Raw genomic sequence first — 24012 nt, forward strand, 5'->3', positions numbered from 1 at the left:
TTATCCACCATGCTGGAAAACCTTGAAGGTTTTATTCTCAGTATCTTTACATTAATACAGATTCTTTTTAATTTTGTGCTGATAAAAACAACCTGTTACACATGATGTAACTTTAATATACAACATAGAAACGCATCCTAAATTAGTTACAACAAGGACCTACAAAAAACTTCATAGGAAAAAAAAGTTACCTAATATTGCCACCATAGTTTTTAGTAGAACTGACTCTGTCAGACCCTGTCACCAATACTCAGCTCAGTAAACAGTTGTTATTTCCATGTTCTGGGGGACATGTTAGTCATTGGGGCACTAAAATCAGCCTACAAAGTTCTAGCGTGTCACTACATACTGTACAGTCCTCAAAAATAATTTATTGTACTGTTTCTAAAAAAGGTACTAGGGTTTGCTTTGTTTCCATATTCTGGAGCTGCACGTGAGCACTTTAGTCTAACAGTCTAAAAACACGAGAACTGAATGCAATTCACAATCACAGAGATGAGGTGGTGGAGTCGAGAACTTCCCGCCCATTGCACACCGTTGGGACATACGTGCTTGCAGAGGCTGGAAAATAGAGAAGGAGAGAAAATTCAGTGTTAGTCAGATGGACCACTTAGGTAAAGGCATCAATAATTCCAAGTACTCACTGGAATAATTTAGAAATGCTTTTCTAAAATTTGCTAAATGCTGATTGATGTAATGCTGTAGTGGACCAACTTGTAAAATATCTTTGACTCAAGACCAGTTTGTGTCCTGGAAACTACTTCTACTAATATCATACTTATTTGATTTATAAGTATCTGAGCTCAAAAGCATACTCTGTTGAAAGAAACCACTTGGTGTTTAAGATTAGATTTAGTAATCTGTAAACTAAATAAAAAACATTGTGAAAATTGAAATATCATTGAAATTTATTAAAAATTGTTTATTGCTTTTTGTAATCCCTTAATTAGCTATGTTCTCTCTGGGTAGGGTTGACTATTTTTTTGTAGTGCCATAAGTCATCTGTGAACGCCACTTCCTTAAAGAATGGTTTCATGTATTTGTGTTGCTTAAAATGGATAACTTCAGTGAAAACTCTAGTAAGGTCTTTGGTGCTAAGAACTTGAATTTCATACATTTTAAGAAATGAAGATCTTCTGAAGAGATGGTGCTTATGCTAATGACAATAATGATAGCTGCATCACAATGTGAGTATAATATGGGTATGTCTGTTTATTCTTGTAATGGCACTCAGTTTTCCCTCTGGATATAATTATGATCTCTTCACTTGTTGCTTTAAAGATTTTATTTTAAGAAGGCATCAAACTACAACTAAATTATATTTTACTCAGCCTTAACACTATTTTCTTTTCTGAATAAGGACAAAAGGAGTCCTATTTGCTGTGGGACACAAACACACACAAATCAAAGAGAGTGTTTGTCTCTCTTTTTTTTTTTTTTTTTTGCCTCCAGGGTTACTGCTTGTTGTCTGCACCATGGATCCATTGCTCCTGGAGGCCATTTATTCCCTTTTGTTGCCCAGTTGTTCTATCATTGTTGCAGTTATTATTATTGTTGATATTTATGTCATCGCCTTTGGACAGGACAGAGAAATGGAGAGAGGAGGGGAACACAGAGGGGGAGAGAAAGCTAGACACCTGCAGACCTGCTTCACTGCTTGTGACGCAACTCCCCTGCAGGTAGGGAGCCGAGGGCCTGAACCCAGGGCTGGAACCAGGATCCCTACACCAGTCCTTACGCTTTGAGCCGCGTGCTCTTTTTTTTTTTAATTTAATTTAATTTATTTATTCCCTTTTGTTGCCCTTGTAGTTTTATTGTTGTAGTTATTATTGTTGTTGTCGTTGTTGGATAGGACAGAGAGGAATGGAGAGAGGAGGGGAAGACAGAGAGGAGGAGAGAAAGATAGACACCTGCAGACCTGCTTCACCGCCTGTGAAGCGACTGCCCTGCAGGTGGGGAGCCGGGGTTCGAACCGGGAACCTTATGCCAGTCCTTGTGCTTTGCGCCACCTGCGCTTAACCCGCTGCGCTACAGCCCGACTCCCGAGCCGCGTGCTCTTAACCTACTATGCTACTGCCCGACCCCCGAGGGTTTGTCTTATAATAACTTTTTGAGCTCTTTGAATCCCAGTTCTTGAACTGTTCATCTACTGATACTCTGCCCAGAAAGAACTTGTTCCCCTGACCCAACCATATTCTTGACACTTTAAATTACATTTTTACAAGATTTTCTTTACAAAGGCAAAACTATATAACTTAAATTTATGGTATTCAGTGAGGGGGTGGGTATATTTACCATATCAAACTTGATGAAACTATAACTCCTTTGTTTGCATCAATTATTTGACAAGTTAAGTAAGAAATATGTATAACGTCAGTCTGTTTAACCAACTAAAACTACAGTGGAGTCATATAACACATAAACTTTATAGGGGATTTTTTTCTTTTATCATTTTTTTAATATTCAGTTCCAATTTTACTTACAAAACAAGAATAGCATGAGCAACATTCTTCAGGGGCAAGGACTACATGATCTATGTATGCCCCAAGTTTCCACAATGAGGGCATTTTCACAATATATGTTAGCTAAACACTTGATGGAAAGTGACAATAATTCCAATTGCGAGGGTTTTATTTTATTATTTACAGTTTATTTACTTTGTTGAATTCTAAATTTATTAAAGGTGAGTAGAGAAAGAACCAAACAACAGAAGATCAAGCCATAGTTTAGTATAAGCCCAGGAAAGCATTTCAGGTCACTCAGTATGTACTTCTCTCTCTCTCTTTTTTAAAATATTTTTAAAATTATCTTTATTTTTTGGATAGAGACAGCCAGAAATCAAGAAGGGTGGGGGAGGTAGAGAGAGAGAGAAAGAGAAATACCTGTAGCCCTGCTTCACCACTCATGAAGCTTTTCCACTGCAAGTGGGGACCAGGGGCTTGATCCCAGGTACTTGTGCACTGTGATGTGTGCACTTAACAAGGTATGCCACCACCTGGTTCTGTATGTGCTTTTCTTACAAACTGCTATATTCATTTGTTGACTTAATATCTCCATGTAGACAATTAACAGGTGTTTCAAAATAAAGTGACCAAAAACACAGCTCTTAATGTACTTAAGTGCTTATTTAATCTTCCTTTTTCTCAAAGAATTATCATAACAAATACACAAACCAAAACTCATTTAGGATTCATTCTCTTTTTGTTCCTTCTCTGAATGTAAAACATTTCTCCAGGTCCAAACAATTTCCTCTCCATATATGTTATGACTTCCATCTCTGCATATACCACTCTGGGCTGAAACACCACTTGCTTAATCTTGGCTACTATAATAGGTGAACATTGTTCCCACTTTTATTTCCTGCCAATGCATTCTGTGAACAACAGAGAAATTAGTTATATTCTTCGGGTTCCTTTAGTGATCACTTTACATTGGTTTGTGGATCTCAGGACAGTTCACACTATATCTTTTTTTTCTTAATATTTCTTTTTTTAAAATTTCTTTATTGGGTAATTAATGTTTTATATTTGACAGTAAATACAATAGTTTGTATATGCACAACACTGCCCAGTTTTCCATATAACAATAAAACTCCCACTAGGTCCTGTCATCCCTTTTGGACCTGTATTCCCCCCCCCCCCCCCGAGTCTTTTACTTTGGTGAAATACGTCAATTTCAGTTCAGGTTCTACTTGTGTTTTCTCTTCTGATCTTGTTTTCAACTTCTGCCTGAGAGTGAGATCATCCCATATTCATCCTTCTGTTTATGACTTATTTCACTCAACATGATTTTTTTCAAGCTCCATCTAAGATGGGCTGGAAACAGTGAAGTCACCATTTGTAATAGCTGAGTAGTATACCACTGTGTATATGGACCACAACTTGCTCAGCCACTCATCTGTTGTTGTACACCTGAGTTGCTTGCAGGTTTTGGCTATTACAAATTGTGCTGCTAAGAACATATGTGTACACATATCTTTTTGGATGGGTGTGTTGGGTTCCTTAGGATATATCCCCAGGAAAGGAATTGTAGGATCATAGGGTAGGTCCATTTCTAGCCTTCTGAGAGTTCTCCAGACTGTTCTCCACAGAGGTTGGACCAATTGACATTCCCACCAGCAGTGCAGGAGGGTTCCTTTGACCACACAACCTACCTCTCCAGCATTTGCTGCTGTTACCTTTTCTGATGTATGACATTCTCACAGGAGTGAGGGTGGTATCTCATTGTTGCATTTATTTGCATTTCTCTAACAATCAAAGACTTGGAGCATTTTTTCATGTGTTTCTTGGCCTTTTGGATCTCTTCTGTGGTGAATATTCTGTCCATGTGCTCTCCCCATTTTTGGATCGGGTTATTTGTTTTCTTGTTGCTGAGTTTGGCAAGCTCTTTATATATTTGGTTATTAGCCTCTTATCTGATGTATGGCATGTAAATCTCTTCTCCCATTCTGTGAAGGATCTCTTTGTTTGGATAGTGGTATCTTTTGCTGTGAAGAATCTTTTTAATTTGATGTAGTCCCATAGGTTTATGTTTGCCTTAGTCTTCTATGTAATTGGATTCATTTCACTGAAGATGTCTTTAAAGTTTATGTGGAAAAGAGTTCTGCTAATAGTTTCCTCTAAGTATCTGATAGTTTCTGGTCTAACGTTCAATTCCTTGATCCACTTGGAATTTACTTTTGTATTTGGTAAAATATAGTGGTTCAGTTTCATTCTTCTGCATGTTTCAACCCATTTTTTCCAGAACCATTTGTTGAAGAGACTCTGCTTTCCCCATTTAATAGTCTGGGCACCTTTGTCAAAGATTAGATGTCCATAGGTGTGGGGGCTTACTTCTGGGCTCTCAATTCAATTCCACTGGTCAGTGTGTGTATTCACGTTCCAGTACCAAGCAGTTTTGATGACAATGGCTCTGTAATGCAATTTGAGATCTAGGAGTGTGATGCCTCCAGTTCTCTTCTTTCTTCTCAAGATTGTTTTGGCAATTCTAGGTCTTTTCTGGTTCCATATAAACATTTGTAGCATTTGTTCTATTCTCCTAAAAAATGGGATTGGGATCTTGATGGGGATAGCATTAAATTTGTATATCGCTCTGGGCAGTATATTCATTTTCATGGTGTTAATTCTTCTAACCCATGAACATGGAATATCTTTCCACTTTGCTGGGGAATTATGCAGATGCAGTCTTTGTCCTCAGGCCTTGCCACTTCCTGTGATATTCTCGCAGTGCCTTTTTCAACCAATCCTCTCCCAATATGTGACTCCTGGTTGTTGCCATACAAAGTCCTTTTCCTTCAGCCCCTCACCCCTCTTGCCCATTTTTTTCACTTAGGTGATTAGATGCAATGGAAGTTGGTCCAGGAGGTGGCCATTTTTGCTACCTCCATGTGGCCCAAACCACTGCGCTCTCACCCAACCCTGAGGTGCCTGTGTGAATAAACATTTGTGTTCCCTCTTCGCTCCGGATCTCCTCTCTCTCTTCTCCGCGGCGCAGCCCGACACCACTTCTTTGTGTCTTTTTCAATTTCCTTGAGTAGTGACTTATAATTTTCAGTATACAAGTCTTTCACTTCTTTGGTTAGATTTATTCCTAGATATTTTATTGTTTTTGTTGGTATAGTAAAAGGAATTGATTTCTGGATTTCATCTTCTTAAACTTAGTGTTTGCATAGAGGAATACCACTTACTTTTGTATGTTAATTTTGTAGCCTGACACCTTACTGTATTGCCTGATGATTTCGAAAAGCTTCTTGCTGGATTGCTTAGGTTTTTCTATGTATACTATCATGTCATTTGCAAATAGGGAGAGTGTGACTTCTCTTTCCAATCTGTATGCCTTTCATTTTTTGCCCTGCCTGATTGCTATGTCAAGAACTTCCAACACTATGTTTGAACAGTAATGGTGATAGTGGGCATCCCTGTCTAGTACCTGATCTGAGGGAAAATGCTTCCAGTTTTTCACCACTGAGTATGATGTTAGCTACAGGTTTGGTATATATAAACTCCATTATCTTCAGGAATTTTCCAGCTATTCCCATTTTTTGTGGTTTTTTGATCATAAAGGGATGTTGTATTTTGTCAAAGGCTTTCTCTGCATCTATTGATATGACCATGTGGTTTTTGGTCTTGCTTTTATTGATATGGTAGATCACGGTGATTGATTTACATATATTAAACCTACCTTGCATCCCTGAGATAAACCCCACTTGGTCATGATGAAGAATCTTTTTACTAGAATGCTGTATCAGTTGCTAGGATTTTGATCATTATTTTAGCATCTATGTTCATCAGAGATATTGGTCTGTAGTTTTCTTTTTTGGTTGTGTCCCTGTCTGCTTTTGATATCAGATTGATGTTGGCTTCATAGAAGCTAGAAGGGAGTATTTCAGTGTCTTCAATCTTCTGGAAGACTTTTAAAAGCAGAGGTATTAGTTCTTCTTTGAAGGTTTTGTAGAATTCATTTGTAAAACCATCTAGTCCAGAACTTTTATTCTTGGGAAGGTTTTTTTGATAACTGTTTCAATTTCATTAGCTGTGATGGGCCTGTTCATGTTATCCAGTTCCTCTTTATTTAATTTGGGAAGTTCATAGGTATCTAGGAAATCACCTATTTCTTCTAGGTTCTCTAGCTTATTGGCATAAAATTGTTCATAGAAACCTTGTATGATATGTAGAATTTCTACGGTGTCTGTTGTGATATCTCCTCTTTCAATTATGATCCGATTTATTTGGGTCTTCTCCCTTTTTTGTTTTGTGAGTTTGGCTAAAGGTTTGTCGATTTTGTTCACTCTTTTGAAGAACCAACATTTACTTTCATTGATCTTTTGTATGGTTTTCTTATTTTCAATGTTATTTATTTCTGCCCTAACTTTAGTGATTTCTGTCCTTCTGTTTGCTTTATGGCTCCTTTGTTCTTCTTCTTCTTCTAGGTTTTTAAGATGTGCAGTCAGGCTGTTTATTTGTGCTTTTTCTTCCTAATGTGTGTTTGTATGGCTATGAACTTCCCTCTTAGTACTGCCTTAGCTGTGTCCTAAATGTTTTGATAGCTTGTGTCTACATTTTTACTCAACTGTTGAAACATTTTGATTTCTTCCTTTATTTCCTCTTTGTACCAGTAATTGTTAAGTAGTGTACTGTTTAACTTCCACATTTTGGGACTATTACTAATCTTTTGTTGATTGTTAAGTGTCAGTTTAATTCCAGTGTGATCTGAGAAGATGCTTGGGATGATGTCAATGCTCTTGAATTTGCTGATGCTGTTTTGTGGCCTAACATATGGTCTATCCTTGAGAATAACCCATGTGGACTTGAGTAAAATGTGTATTCTCATTTCTTGGGATGAGTGACTCTGAAAATGTCCACTAGTTATAGTTTATATATCTCCTCATTTAGCTCTCTCATGTCTTTACTGATTTTCTGCCTGGGTGATCTGTCAAGTTGGGAGAGTGGGGTGTTGAATTCCCCTACTATTACTGTGTTGCTGTTAAAATACTGCTGTAGCTCTTTCAGTAGATGTTTGATGTATTTAGATGGCTTCTTATTGGGTGCATAGATGTTAATAATTGTTAAGTCCTCTTGATTGACTGATCCTCTGAGCATTAAGTCCTATCCCTATCTTTTTTTTTTTTTTATTTATTCCCTTTTGTTGCCCTTGTTGTTTTATTGTTGTAGTTATTATTGTTGTTGTCGTTGTTGGATAGGACAGAGAGAAATGGAGAGAGGAGGGGAAGACAGAGAGGAGAAGAGAAAGATAGACACCTGCAGACCTGCTTCACCGCCTGTGAAGCGACTCCCCTGCAGGTGGGGAGCCAGGGTTCAAACCGGGATCCTTATGCCGGTCCTTGTGCTTTGCGCCACCTGCGCTTAACCCGCTGCGCTACAGCCCGACTCCCTATCCCTATCTTTTTAAATATTATTTATTTTAAAGTCTATTGTGTCAGATATGAGAATAGCTGATGTTACTGCCCTGTTCTGTGGGCCATTGGCTTGTATGATAGTTTTCTATCCTTTCACTTTGAGTCTGTGTTTGTATTGTTGAATTAGGTGGGTTTCCTGTAGACAGCATATTGTTGGGTTGCATTTACTGATCAATCCTCCTACTCTGTGCCTTTTAATAAGTTATTTCAAGCCATTGACATTTATTGATATCAAAGATTGAAGATATTTTAAGGTCATTCTTGTAGATTTTTAGAGTGTTCTGATATATAGCATATATATGGTGTTCTGTCTATTTATAGTAGACCTTTCAGAACTTCTTTCAGGGAAAGCTCAGTGATAGTTGATTCTTTCAACTGTTGCTTGTCTGAGACAGTTTTTATGCCTCTATCTAGTCTGAATTGTAGTCTAGCAGGATACAGTAGTCTTGATTGAAAGCCTTTCTCAGTGAGCACTTGATAGATATCTTGTCATTCTCTTCTGGCCTGTAGTGTTTGTATGTATAAGTCTGCTACTAATCTTATGGGTTTTCCTCTGTAGGTGTCTCTTTGTTTTTCTCTTGCAGCCTTCAGGATCCTTTCTTTATCTTTTTTTACTTTCCATTCTAAATATAATGTGTCTTGGTGTCTTTAAGTCTGGGTTAATTCTGTTTGGGACCCTCTGGGCTTCTTAAACTTTTATGTCTTTGATGTTGTCTATAGTAGAGAAGTTCCCAGCTATTATGTGCTGAAGAATGCTTTCTTCCTCTCCCTCCTGTATTCCTCTGGTAAGCCAATAATGTGTATATTATTTCTTTTGAAGTCATCCCATAGGTCTCTGTTGTTGTCTTTAGTATCTCTTAATCTCTTTTTGAGATCTTTTACTTCTTTTTTAGTAGTCTCTAATTTGTCCTCGATCTTCCTAATTCTGTCTTCAGCCTCATTTTTTCTTTTCTCTCTCCCCTCTACTCTTTTCTGGAGTTCATCTATTTTATTACCCTGTTCTTATACTTTTTTGGCTTGTTCTTTTCGTTATTCTTAGCTCAGTGATTTCAGCTTTTAGCAGATAATTAATGTTTTCTTCCAGCATCTCATTTGTTGTTTCTGCATTTCTTATGACAATTCTTTCAAACTCTTTACTCACTCCTGTGCTTATCTCCTTAACTAGTGTTTGCATGTTGATCTTATTATTTTGTGCATTACCCTTTGGGTGGCTTTTAGCTGTACTCTTGTCCTGGTTCATTTCTCCAATATTTCTTCTTGTTGGTTTAACCATTTTATATATTATGCTATGAGGTCTGTCTCTCAGTACTTTTCACATTACTGATCACTCTTGCCTGGATTGACTTGTGTCTAAGTAAGGTACTTAAAGGGTTCACAGTTGTGGAAATTGACAGTTGTTTCAATATTATTTTAATCCCTTAGTTTGAGCATAGTGGCTTTAAAAGACTTTTTTTTTTCTTTTTCTTCCCTGTAGGCTATGGAAGCCTGAGGGGTTTTAAACTATAAGTAGGCTTCTTAGCTTAATACTTAACTTGTGACCAAGAGATATAGCAGGGTGGTGCAGAGATAATCCAGTGGTTATGCAAAAAGAATCTCAAAACCCAAGGATCCAAAATCTCCAGGCTCAATTCAGCTTCTCTGCCAAGCTGGGCAGCACTGCTGGTCCCTGTGAGTTTCCTAACAAGTGCTATTTATAGTCTGTAAGTTCTGAGGCAACCATTCACTATGTTCTCATCAGGAGTACAACATTGAAAGGTTCCCACAACACAGCCCCACCACTATGCTAGTTTGGCATAGATATTCTCCTGACTTTCCTGGTTAGTTCTTTGTCCCCTGGTGTCAGCACAGGGCCTCCCCACTGCTGCTCCAGCCTCTGAGGGCAGTAGGAATGAAGATTCAAAGTTGCATTTGGTGAGTCTTAGGGGAGTCCTCTCCTCCTTTCAGCTGTCTTTTTGTTGGTGAAATAGACTGGATGTGGTGCCTCAACTGGCAAACTGCTGGACTGTTACCAGCCAATTAACCTTTCCCTAGGCACCTCTCTGTCAAGGAGCCACATGTATTTGCATTCACTGGTGATTTGGTGGCTTCCTGAAATTGTTCTAGTCCTACCTTGTGGTCCCAGATGATCTCCTTTGGTATTCCTAGTTGACCCGGGAGAAGAGAGGAGAGAAACACAGCTGATGCTGCTCTGTAGCCCCACCTCTGGAAGTCCTATATTTATCTTTTTTAACATTCACTTCATTTTGTTTTCTTCCTCTCCCTGCCCCTATGCCCAATCTTTTGTGCTTTTGTCTTCAAATAGAACATAACTGTCTCAAATTCAGGTCAGACCTCTGCCAAGAATTTCTGTCCTCTCTTTATCACATAATATATATATATATATGTGTGTGTGTGTGTGTGTGTGTGTGTGTGTGTGTGTGTGTGTATGTATATATTGCTCCTGGACGCCATTCTCCCCACCCCTAATTTTTTTGTGATAGGATAAGCCAGAGAAAAATTGAGAGAGGAGGGGAAGACAGAGAGGGGGAGAGAAAGATAGACACCTGCAGACCTGCTTCACTGTTTGTGAAGCAAGCCCCTGCAGGTGGGGAACTGGAGGCTCGAACAGGGATTCCTGAGTAGCTTTGCACTATGTGTGCTTAACCCAGCCCATTATCACATATCTTCTAGAACCTTTTAATCATACACACATGAAACATCACTTGAAAAAGGGTTTCTGTAGGTTACCAAATCTAAAATAAAGTTACTGTCATATTACCCTATTAAAGAAAATTAACATAGTTCAATATTTCCTGTCTCTTTTCTTTTTCTCTTCCTTCTCTCTCTCTTTCTTTGTTGGTAACTTTGTCCTAAAATTACAAGTAGAAAATATTCAGGGACTGTTTGTCCTTGCTATATCATCCCTGTTATGAGTCATGTAATATTCTCTGTAAATACTTTATGAATAATTGTGTGAATAGTTGTATATCAAAGAAAAATTGAACCAGTGGTGGTTTCAAGAAGAAAATAAGCATTGAGAAAACCCCCAGAAAATGTGAACCCTGTGGTCAGCCTTTTTTGGTGCCAGGTAGATCTTTCTGTCCCTCAGACTACTTTGTTTCAATGTTAATCACTGTCCCTGTAAAGGAAATTGACTCAGGGGGAGAGCACCATACATTAGGTGTGCTGCTTCTTGACATTTTGACTAATCTCTTCATATCTTCTAGGATCAAATTTTATTATTTCTGTGCAGGTTTTTCATTTTCAGGGATTGAAGAGGAATGATGTGTCATGAAGATGAGTCTAGGAGAGCTAGGGGTTGATATGCTTAGTGCTTGCCTCCATCTACTTTGGCTTACTCTCTTTTCTCTGTATTTGTAAAGATTGTATCAACAGTCTACTCCAACATTTCATACACTCTTGTGAAATTTTCTATAATGCTCTTCTTAAGTGTTCTTTTTTGGTTTGCTTGCTTATTGTATCCTAATTTCCTAAAAACTAGAGATAGTTTGAATAGGTGAAAAGTAAAGTGATTACAAAGGTAGTTGCATGAAAAAAATCTTCAATCTGTAGTTTAAGGTAAGCTTCTATGTTTTATATATCCATGGACATAATATGGGAGTTCAATGTATAGCTGAATTACTTACCAACCTATATAGGGACATTAGAGCAACACCTTATGTGAGATTATCTAAACTCTTTCACCAGAAAGTTATACAAATCTAAGGCTTTTTTAAAAGGAATAATAACAGTAAAAACACCCTCAAGACCCTGTAGTTATTTTTCCCTAGCCATGTTTTAGTAGGCTGAGAGAACTATCATGTGTGTTTTTCTGCTTCTTTTTATTATTTCATTGGCAACATTTTCCAGTGCATTTTCTTTTATTATGTAAAAATATTCTCATCTTTGCACATGCTGCTGAATATAGTAGAGAAAATTATTGTTTTATGAGTTTTCTATCTCAATTACCTTGACTTTCATAAATATTTTACATATGCCTCTCATATTAGCCCATCTGTTATTCCCCAAAGTAGTAAAATATGTGAAAGAGCAAACTATCATTTTTTTTTTTTTGCGTGTGTGTTTGTGATGAGCTTTTGCTATTATTATTCTACTGAGATTCTCATGAGATTTTTAATGGTAAGAGTTCAGTCCATTTTCTTAAGTGCCGTTAAGCAGACTTCTGTAATCATCCTTTCTCTCAGAAATAAGAGGTGTTCAGGTTTATTTTTGGCTTTCTCTGGAGTGAGTGAATAGTAACTGCTAGTTACTCTAGGCTAAGGTAGTGCTTTTTGCTACTCAAAACGAATGTAGCTGAACAAAACCAAGTAAGCTCCACCATTGATCACAAAAGGGCAATTCACACCCATCAAAAGACATAACTTTGCTTTGCAAACTCGGTGAAGCATTGACGATCAATGCAGACAAATGACAGCTTGGTCTAACTCGCTGAAATCAATTTCTCTTCTAACAGTAATGCATAGACTGATAAGGCTTTGGAGAAAATACCTCTATTTTTCCAAGTACCTAGTCTCTGAATCAGTGGTAAACATATATATTTAATAGAGTCCTGTGGATGCCAAGTCTAGTAGTCAATTTGGTGACTTAAGTCTTGGCTCTTGAAAATCAATGGATTACTATAACTTTGTAATATATGAGACTAAGAAAAACAAATGAAACATTTAAACAGAACAGATACTCCATTTTGTTCCCACCTGTTCCTTTTCTTTGCTCCTGGAGATCCCAAACACTTTTTCCCAGAGTGTCTGCTTGTTAAGATAGTTTAATGTTATGGACATGGATCCCAGCTTCTCCAGCTGTTTATCTTGTCCTCTTACTTTTTTTTTTTTTTGCCTCCAGGACTCGTGCCTACATCACAAATCCACTGCTCCTGGAGGCTATTTTTTTCTCTTTTGTTGTCCTTGTTATTTTATCATTGTTGTGGTTATTATTGTTATTGATATCGTTGTTGGATAGGACAGAGAGAAATCGAGAGAGGAGGGGAAGACAGAAGGGGAAGAGAAATATAGACATCTGCAGATCTGTGTCACCACCTGTGAAGCGACCCCCCTGCAGGTGGGCATCGGAGCTGGAACCAGTATCTTTAGGGGGATCCTTGCGCTTTGCACCAAGTGCAGTTAACCCTTGCTACCACTCAACCCCGTCTTCTTACTTTCTTATTGAAACTGTGTTCTAACATATTACCTTAACTTGTATTAAGGCTATTTAGTATGATTTCAGAAATTCTCCTTAATATATGTTGTGTGGGTAGATGATGACACTGTAAGTCAATGCTTTGATAGCCTTGATATGTCAGAGATTTCACAGTAGAAGACCAAGTCTATTGTTATGAAATACGGACTACAACTGGAAAGATAGTGAAGTGTTAGTACACCAGCCTTTCATGCCCAAGGCTTGAAACCCCAGGTTCAATCTTTGGCACCACCTATATCCAGATGAGCAATGCCTTTCCATCATTAAAATAAATATTTATTTTTTTCTTGTTATCATTAGAGCTTCAGCACTTTAAGCTGACTTTTTTCAGATAGAAGAGAGAGAGAGAGAGAGAGAGAGAGAGAGAGAGAGAGAGAAAGAAGGAGGAGGAGGAGGAGGAGGAGGAGGAGGAGGGAATGAAAGATAGCTTAGCACCAAAGTGTCTTTGGGTATAGAGGGGCTGGGCTTGAATCTGGGTCATGCACATGACAAAGAAGTATACTACTCATGTGAAATATTATATTTTGCAACCTTAAAGAAGTCTTTTTTTGCCGCCCCCCCCCCCCACGATTAATTCTGGGGCTTGGTGCTAGCATTACAAATCTGCCACTCCCAGCAGCTATTTTTTCCATTTTATTGGGTAGGATGGAGAGAAATTGAGAGAGGATGGGAAGATAGAGAGGAGAGAGAAAAATAGACACTTGCAGACCTGCAGACCTGCTTTGCTGCTTATGAAGCATCCCCGTGCATGTAGGGAGTCAGAGTTTCAAACCTGAATCCTTGCACTTAGTACTATGTAGGCATAACTAGATGCGCTACCGTCCAGCCACCAAGAAGTTTTAAAAATAAGAAATGTAGGTTAGATTTCCAGGGGTTGTTGCCTCTTTATGATCTAAGTAGTAGTTTTAAACTGATAACAGTAGGTTTAAGATGAAATATAACTCATTATGATGTCACATGATAGATTTTTTTAAATTAAATTTTATTTTTTTAACTGTCACCATGTTATTTCTGGGGCTCATTGTTGGCACTACAAATCTGTGACTTCCAGTGGCCATTTTTCTTCTTTGTCTTTTTAAAAAAATTATATATGATAGAATTTGAGAGGAGAGGGAGAGAGAAAGAGATAGCTGCAAACTTGCTTTACTGCTCATGAAGCTTCCCCCTTGCAGGTGGGAAGTGGGGGGCTTGAACCCAGGTCCTTGAATATGGTAATATGTGTGCTCAGTCAGGTGTGCCTGATTCCCTATATGACAAATTTTTATCAACCCAATATTTAATTTCCAAATGTGGAATTAGAACTATAAAAGCAAAAAATACTTAATTGAATGATTAATTTCTCCTCCTCCTTTCTCCCTCTTTATTCCTTCCCTTCTTCCTCCTCCTAATCTGCCTTCTTCATTGAGTTGGGACCTTTCATAGGGACATGTTATTTCACCACCCTTACCACTTTTTTTCTTTCAGCTAGACAGAGAAAGATAGATTTACCACCTCACTCAGACTTCCCTGGTGCCCTATAACTCCCATTGTGCCAGGGCTCAAACCTGGGTAGCAGACATGGCAAGACACATGTCTTGCCAAGGTAAGTTATCTCTGAAGTCCATTCTTTTATTTTTTTAAGTTATTTTTAATTATCTTTATTTATTTATTTATTGGATAGAGACAGCCAGAAATTGAGATGGAAGGTGATGATAGAGAGGGAGAAAGACAGACACCAATAGCACTTAACTGTGTCACTACTTGTGAAGCTTTCCCTCTGCAGGTGGGAACCAGGGGTTTGAACCTGCGTCCTTGCGCACTGTAGTGTGTTCGCTCAACCAGGTGCACCACCACCTGGCCCCATGCCCAATTCTTATGTTACAAGACTCATGGTAAGGGAAAATATGCTATGTACCTTTTGATAATTCACAGCAGAACTTAATTAGCTTATTAACAGAAATTCCACGTGATCTCAACTAAAGACCTTAATCCATTGTTAACTACATCATGCTGTCTTTCTAATCCTTTACTTTTTAATTCTGTCCTCTCTTACCTAACTCTGATTTACATGCCAAGGGATCAAACTACAAAGTTAACAGTGATAAATAAGATAGTGCCAGGCATCAGTCCTTATTTCTGGTAGGTAGAGCTGATCATATTAGGTTCATTTTTCAAAACTCAGACAATATCTGAAGAATTAATTATTAACTCCCATTGCTACCATCTGGTTTAATGCACATAATCTGGACTATGCAATGGCTTCCTAGACAATATTTCTGCTTCTTGTGTTATATTTTGTTCAACTGGTAAAATGATAAAATTGATGCCTTCCTTAAATGCCACACCTATTGGTAAAATCCTTTGTTTTCCCAATTATTTCAACAGAAAAGCCAGTCTTCTACAATGTCTTCCACCGTCCTCTCTAGTGTACTACCTTCTCTCACATTCACCCTTTTTCATTTTTCTCTGGCCGCAGTTTAACTCAAGAAATTTAGACCTATCTTTAAAGAACAGTTGAAATGATATAAATATATCTTTGACACAAATATTTAACCACTTATCACTAAATATTGCTTTGTCTTCATCAAATCACATTTTCTGTGGAGCTTTGTAGATATACCTTCTGAAATATCACACCTCCTTTGTGTGTAGCTTAGATATGGTGGTCACTATCTCAAATAGAACTAATCTAAGCTGTTTGACTCCTTAGCATGGACTTTTGAGGAGTATAAGAGAGCAGGGAAACATCAGGTATGGTGATGAATATTATGTGTTTAACTTAAAGCTCACTGACTTTGTAGTTTCTTCTTTAAAAATATTTATTTATTCCCTTTTGTTGCCCTTGTTTTATTGTTGTAGTCATTATTGTTATTGATGTCATCATTGTTGGATAGGACAGAGAGAAATGGAGAGAGGAGGGGAAGACAGAGGGGGAGAGAAAGATAGACACCTGTAGACCTGCTTTATTACTTTTGAAGCGACTCCCCTGTAGGTGGGGAGCCAGGGGCTCAAACCGGTATCCTTATACTGGTCCTTGCGCTTTGCGCCACCTGCACTTAACCCACTGCGTTACTACCCAACTCCCCTGAATTTGTAGTTTCTACAATTCTTGTTGTCAGAATAGACCAATATGGTTTTTGTACAGACCCGGGGCAGAAAATCCAGAGAGATCAGAGAAGTCTCATAGGAGCGTTTGAGAGCTTTGTGACTTTATCGTGTTCCTTAAAGTTTCTAATAGATAGGAATCTAGTTTATATATATTACAATACAGTTGTCAGAATAAATAACCGTTAGCTCCCTATCCATCTCTAGTCCCTGTAATCACTATTATTAAAGGAAATGGGTTGGGGACCAGGTAGTGGTGCACCTGGTTGAGCACACATGTTACAGTGTGTAAGGACCCAGGTTTGGGCCTCCAGTTCCCACCTGCAAGGGGAAACATTGCACATGGTGAAGCAGTGTTGCAGGGGTTTCTTTGTCTCTCTCCCTCTATAACACCCCCTTCCCTCTCAATTTCTGGTTGTCTCTAATAAATAAATAAATAAATAAATAAAGACAATAATAATAATAATAAGTTGTATTTTCTTGGGAAAATATGTTAGTGGTAAAGAGAAAATAATTTAAGAATTGCAGTATTGACAAGATAGTTCACCAGGACACTGTACCTTCTTTGTCATGCACATGACCAGGTTTAGATATAGGTCTCTACCATGCTAGAGGAAACTTTGGTATTTTCTCCTCTCTTTCTCTGTCTATCACTCTCTCTCTCTTGATCTAAAATGTTGTCTCAGACTGGTGAAGCCCCAGTGTCAACATCAACAAAAAATGGCACAGTGTGCTGTGAGACAAATACAATTGTAGTGTTAAGTATAAGAAAGGAGAGACATTAAACATCAGTTTTCTTTTACATGTAGCTTTCAGGATGGCTGGGGGGATTTTACTTTCAAAGGAAAAATGGATTGGCATCTAATTTGGATGTACTATGTGCATTCTGCCTAGAAGCAGATGGCTTAACTTACTGAATACTCCAGATCACTCCTGCATTGGCCAGTGAAGATTTATGTTTATAATATAGTTGTGCCTGTGGCAAAGGAGACCCTTCAGTTCAGTCTGTTGCCAAACCACTTGCTAATTTGCCTGGCCAGGCTAATACACAGTGTCATTATGGGACTCCCTGAACTGTAAACTGCATCTAGACTGCAAGGTTTTTCTGGACTTGTATTGTAAAGAAGAAATCTGGGCATTAGGTACTATTTCTTTTCTCTTACACAGGCATTCACAAACCTGAACAATGGTTTGTGTTCTGCTAAGTGTAGTAGCTTTGAACGATTAGTCATTGATAGTTTCAAAGTCTGGTCCTCATATCATTGCCTTCTATTTGTGTAGCTATGTGAAAATTATACTGTTACAATAATATAAAAAGACCAAGAATGGTCTTCTAGAGTGTTTTCTTTTTGTAATGTGTAATTACTTGATAATAAAGAATACTCATATTAATTGAGCAGTTCTCATATTGGCGCCTTGATAAGTGCCTTTTTGAATAAGATTATGTCAGAGGATATCTATCTCTAGATGCCTGTGTGTTTTGGGGGGCCCTAATCTGGGTAGCAGAAGCCTTCTAGTTGATTTAAATGATAATGACATGCATACATCTGACCGATCAACATGAGCAAGAAAAAGACACATCTCATAATCAAGTCTAGGTACAAAATAGTTCTGAAAGCTATTGGGCACACTCTATTGCTCAGTTTGTTCCCCAAGATATAAACTCACATTAATGTCAACAACATTCTGTCCTCCATGGGTTCTACAGGGTTATATGTTACATAATCTCATGCACCCATATGATTGGTTCCCATCAAAAGTATGCAGTGCATATTGAGCTATTAAGAACAATGAACCCACCTTCTCTGACCCATCTTGGATGGAGCTAGAAGGAGTTATGTTAAGTGAGCTAAGTCAGAAAGATAAAGATAAGTATGGGATAATCCCACTTATAAACAGAAGTTGAGAAAGAATAACAGAAAGGGAAACTCAAAGCAGTTTTTAGTTGACCAAATTTGTAGTAGGGCACCAAAGTAAAAACCCTAGGTTGAGGGTGAAGGTGGATGTTCAGCTTCATGGGGTTGGAGGGGTGAGAAGGGTTGGGATGGGACACAGTCTTTTGGTGGTGGGAATGATGTTTATATACACTCCTATTAATTGGTAGTCATATATAAAACTAAAAAGAAATCTGCAGTTCCACTTACATTTGCAGCAAGCGTTCTTGATTGCCTGTCCTTGGGAACCAGCTCTGGACGGCCCCTTTGCTTCTAAAGCTGAACAGAATAAAGAATAACCCCTTTTTTTCTTATCAAAATACAGAAGTTGCTTGCTTACATGTGTGAGTGTGGGAGCAACAGTATCATACTATGAGTTTAGGATTTCAGGGTCTGTGAGAAATTCTTTTGGAAGAAACATTCCCAGTTTTTATGAAAATCTTCTGAGTGGGAAGGGGCTTCTTTGCCGGAGTTTGAGAGGAAACTGAGGAAATAACTACATGAGATATGAACAGAGACCTAATAAGGCAAAGGGTGGGAGCTCAGAGTATCCTTTTCTTACTGAACCCAGTGCCTGCTTTCTTTTTGAGAATCTTCTCAGAGACTCTCTCTACACAAGGTTCTCAAAATGTTTTCCTTGGACCACTTCCACTGGGATGGCTGCAGTATCTATTACAAAACAGATTTCTAGCCTCTGTCTTGACCTCATGAATCAGATTATGGGTGTGGTGGGTAAGCCTGGAAATCTCCTTTTCAAAAATGTTGTATTTTTATCACACAAATATTGGAAACCATTGGCCAATAGGTATACAATAAAATAAGTTAATATTTCCTTTATTGTTACTAGTTAGGCTTACATTCTGTTTAATTCATCAAAGACAATGAAAAATGTTCTCTTTTGTACCTAGAAATATGTAAACATTTCTCAAATAGTGAGTTTTCAAGAAATCCTTAATCATGTCTTATTTTCCTTTCATGACTGCTTCTGAGTTTTATGATGCTTTTCCATCTTTCTGGAGAAGTTAATCAATTTTTAAAAGCTAATAGTAATACTCTTCATGCTATTAACTGCACTGATGTTATCAGGGAGCTCACCTACCCTCCAAAGTGATGTGATATTTTCTGATACCCTCTCGCTAATGAACAGGGATTTAATGAAGCTACACCTTCTAGTTGAGGTGATATTTTGCAATCATTTAGGATTAGATATGACAGGTTATTGTAATCTTTTATAAGAGTGTTACACTGAATTCATTAGAATTCATAGTGTTCAACATAACAGAAGTGATCACAAATTTTTTTTGGGAAGTGAAGTCTAGATCCTTCTGCTTCAATGTGTCATGCAATCTGGGATGCCACATGAAGAGGCTTCCCACCAAAGTATCAAAATGTGAAGCCATTGTGAATCCTTACGATCTTCTCAGTCTTGGTTAAAAAGGATCCCAGTAACCTTGGTGCTACATGAGGTTACTCCTTATTCATGCATTGGGGTGTTTGTTTGTTTGTTTTTACCTCTGAAGGGATCAGAAAAACAGTAGCAACAATCCAATGAATTATATGCTTGCATAATATTAATCAGAACATGAATTATGTACAACATGAATAAAACATATGCTTTACTTAATGAACTGTGATTTTTCTTGATTTACAAAACAGCATACTTCTCAGTATTTAGGGTGGAGATAGATATAATTGAGACAAATGCATAATGGAAGAAATAGGCACTGAGATATTAAGTAAGTTGCTTAGATACTTACCCAATAGGTCAATAGCATGTTAACAAACAGAAACAGATCCCACAGACAACTAGCTTTCAAGCTTCTTGACTACAGTTGACTGTCATATGTTTCTTGAATTTGGCATATATGATGCATAAAACTGGAGCAAACTTCATGAACTTATATGGGAAATATTCCCCTCTAAGATTTTTTAAAACTTATTTTGTTTTTTAAGAGATTTAAACAAACATTAAATAAAATTTATGAGCCATCAATGGGCCACACCATATAGTATGAGAACCGCTTCCATAGACATAAGCTTCACAGAACTATGAATTCAGACCTATTATTCACTACTGTGCACACAATGTTTAGGAAGTTCTAGTATATGTAAGGTACTCAGTCATTTATTTTTCATGACAACAGATCAGGAAATCCAAGATTAACTCTTAAATTACTGCATGTTCATGAGGAATAGACTCAGTTCTTTATTTCCTCACTTGTAGAATAGAACTTGTGATATCTGGTAGTCAGAATGAAAGGAGCCCATGAATAGAAAGCTACTTTGAATAAAAAAGAATTATGAATAAAGACTCAATGTATTACTTTAGCACTTTGTAATGTTTAGAAAGAACACAAATACTTCTTTGTTATTTAGTACCAATTAATTAATTTGGATTACTTAGAGGAAAAACACTGAAGAGTGAGGTCTATATGCAGCAGGTGTTTTAAAAGAAAAATTTCTAGAACTTCATTGAGTCCCAAGTTAATCCAAAATTTCTGGGCTTCACAGATATCTATCTTGAAATATTTGGGCTATTACACTTTAGCATAGTAAATGAACTTGGACAGACCCCCTGGGGTTATATAAACATTATTTTTGTGTAAATGGGTGTTTCTGGAATGTTGAAGGAAGACTAGAGTTAGCTATCCTGTGATCACTTCAGGAATTTATGAGTTCCATATATATATATTAGAAAATGCCACTATTTCTACATTGTGGAGGTCTGAATATATGAGATTTTGAACGTTTATTGGAAGATGTACTGAATCTTGCTAAATCATTCTAGTAACAGCAAAGAGCTTTGAACTCTCAACGAGACTGCTTACCTTAGAATTAAATCTTGTTAGAAAGCTTAGAGAAACCTTCCTTTATCTTCCCTGCGAAGCCTATCAAATATATACCTTCATAGAAACATTCCCAGCTTATTTTCTGGGCAAAGTGGCATGGTAGAGTAATGTGGTTTGTTGGCTTTGAAATCAGAGAAACATTTTAAATTAAGGTTCTGCCACTTTCAATATGTGTGGCCTTGGGCAGATTTTTTTTTTTTAATCTCCAAGAGCTGTGAGCTATAAATAAGTTATAGTGCACATGCAGACACACATGAAATATTTAGCATAAAGCCCAGCACATAAAATACTCAGTAAATGATAGCTGCTATTAGCAGTTGCTACTGTTATTGTTTTTACTAGTTACTGCCAGTTATTATTATTTTTTTATCTAGACTAATTAGCTACTACAGTTATAATGCTATAAAAGAGGAATATTGGCTCAGAAGCAGGTTTCTCTAATATTCAAGGAAAATGATTTCACAGATTTTACCATGACCTAGAAACTCAGCCATTGAGACATCTAGAAATTTAGCTGAAAAGACAGTAACAACTCTACCTCTACGGCAGCTGACTGTGGAGGAGGAGTGGTATATACAATACATCATTAAACATGTGCTGCCTGCCAGCAATTTTCCTTCTGTTTGCTGGGAGAAGGTCTGCCCTCTTAAATTATGTACTATGTTGAAGAAACTAGGGCACTAATGTGATTGCTCTCTCTGTGATACTGAGCCATTTTGAAGTATCTTTTCTAATCGACTTGAGGCAAAAATTGTGAAGTAGTCATTTGTCTCTGCCACTTTCAGTTCTCCTTCCTCCTCTCATGGCTCAAGCTCCCTTTTCCTTCTCATCCTTCTGTCAGTGCACATCTCCTATATATAACACGGATAAGCTGAAAATGGCTTAAAAAGTTGTCTCCTTTAGGTATATTTGTGCTTTCGATGACTCTGAAGAATTAAATCAATAATTCTATAAGGATAGTGTACCAGATAATTGCAGGCCAGTTAGAGAATTGTGGACTGTGGAAATTTCCTGGAATCTCACACTACTTCCTCAGTTGAAAGAAGAAGGAAAACATTTGTTATTGAACAAGGAGGAAAATCTATTCCCATTTCTCACAGTATCTTCTATTGGGTATTAGTTGGTTATATTGTGGTGTAATACTTCATAGAAACTCTGTAAGTAACAAAGGTAACAGGCTTTCTTTCTGTAGAGATGCCCAAAACATTTAGTATATTCATGTTAAGATAATTCTATATCACACCAGTGGGGTGTGATATAGAATGTAGCTTTTCCCATCTTATTTGATATTCTTTTCTTTTAGTTTTTAAAAAAATATGATTATTTGTATACTATTGTATTTATTTATTGGTTAGAGACAAAGAAATTGAGAGAAAAGGGGGGAAAGAGAGAGGTGGACAGAACATTGTAGCAGGGCTTTGCTGCTCATGAAACTTTCTCCTGAAAGGTGGGGACCTGGGGCTTGAACCCAGGTCCTTGTACACTCTAACATGTGTCCTTAACTGGATGCACCACAGTCTGGCTCCCCTCTTTTAGTTTTTAATGAGGCATTTTAAGTAGATCTGTGAAGTACAGCATATTTTGCAGAACCCAATCTTCTAGGCCAATGTGTAAACTGAGGCAGTCGATAATCAAGTGACATGTTTAAGATTACTAAATTGACTATAGACAAGCATGAAAAATTAGGTTCTTTGACTCAGAAATCTAACAAAGTTCTAATTGCACATTTGGATTTAATGTTATCTTCTTTGTGAAAAAAATAGATATAATAAGAAACAGAACCTGATTATTTTGTTTGTCACTGTATCTCTAGTATCTAATATAGTACCTGGCACATGGTGACTGAAAAGCTATAGTCCTTAATACTGAATTGAGGCATTTTTACAGGAATGGACATATATTGCCTGTCTCATCTATGTCCTTTATTTTCCCTCCTAGCCAGTGTTCTGTGTGTGGAGAGCTCATTCGCAAGTTCATACTTACATTGAGAATATGTGGTCCCAGTTCCACTGACACTGAACCTGTTGAGATGAAGTCTGTGTGTGACCACATTCTTCTGGGGTTGGAATAAGATGATGTGCACCTTGGGTGCAAACAAACAGCCTAAGACCACGAAGCCACTCAGGCTAACGGAGATGCACATGGTGGTTGTCTGTACCTGTAAGAAAAGTTTGCATAGTTAACTGTCCAACTGTAACTCAGGCACTCATTCAAAAGGAACACATACATATCCAAGACCAAAATGAAAAAGTCAGAATTATATGCAAGTCTGTCCAAACCAATAAATAATTACATTGTATCTTCTAAGTCTGGAGTATTGGTGTAAACATCAATTAAGTTGTGTAAGCAAACACTACTTGTGTTGGGTGCTCCATTCCACTTACCAAGACTTCACATGAATTATTTTGTTTTGGTTTTTGTATTTGCATAAAGATATTTCTGGAGGAAAATCTTTGTAAAAGATCAAAATTCATCAAAAAATTGGCCAGACTGTTGGAAGTTTCAGTCAATCAACTTTTTTTTTTTTTTTTTTTAACACCACTAGTGTTATTGCTGGGGCTTGGTGCCAGTACTATGAATCCATCGCTCCCACGGCCATTTTTTCCTTTTTCTCCCTTCCTTCCCTTCCTTCCCTTTCCTTCCCTTTCCTTCCCTTTCATTCCCCTTCCTTCCTTCCTTCCTTCCTTCCTTCCTTCCTTCCTTCCTTCCTTCCTTCCTTCCTTCCTCCCTCCCTCCCTCCCTCCCTCCCTCCCTCCCTCCCTCCTTCCTTCCTTCCTTCCTTCCTTCCTTCCTTCCTTCCTTCCTTCCTTCCTTTCCTCCTTCCTTCCCTCCCTTCCTCCCTCCCTTCCTTCCTTCCTTCCTTTTTATTAGATAAGAGAGAGAAATTGAGAGAGGTTGGGGAGATAGAAATAAGGGGAGAATGACACCTACATACCTGCTTCTCTGCTCATGAAGCATTCCTTCTGCAGGTGGGGAGTAGGGGCTTGAACCTGGGTCCTTGAGCTTTGTAATATGTATGATTAACCAGGTGCACCAC

At 37.8% G+C, this 24012-nt stretch overlaps 1 protein-coding gene across 2 annotated transcripts in view; it reads right to left on the bottom strand.

The window, feature by feature from the left end:
• The window catches only part of GRM3 (glutamate metabotropic receptor 3), a 375599-nt gene continuing 351587 nt past the window's right edge, over positions 1–24012 (bottom strand). For both annotated transcript variants that reach the window (XM_060196311.1, XM_060196312.1), the window contains 3 exons: positions 22959–23133; positions 18337–18405; positions 1–561 (listed from right to left, as the gene is read on the bottom strand). In XM_060196311.1, coding sequence (XP_060052294.1) covers positions 488–561; positions 18337–18405; positions 22959–23133 — 318 coding nt within the window. In that variant the 3' untranslated portion in view covers positions 1–487. The remainder of the gene's footprint in view (positions 562–18336; positions 18406–22958; positions 23134–24012) is intronic.

The sequence above is a fragment of the Erinaceus europaeus genome, chromosome 8, assembly GCF_950295315.1.
Source record: "Erinaceus europaeus chromosome 8, mEriEur2.1, whole genome shotgun sequence".
In the NCBI taxonomy this organism is placed as follows: Eukaryota; Metazoa; Chordata; class Mammalia; order Eulipotyphla; family Erinaceidae; genus Erinaceus; species Erinaceus europaeus.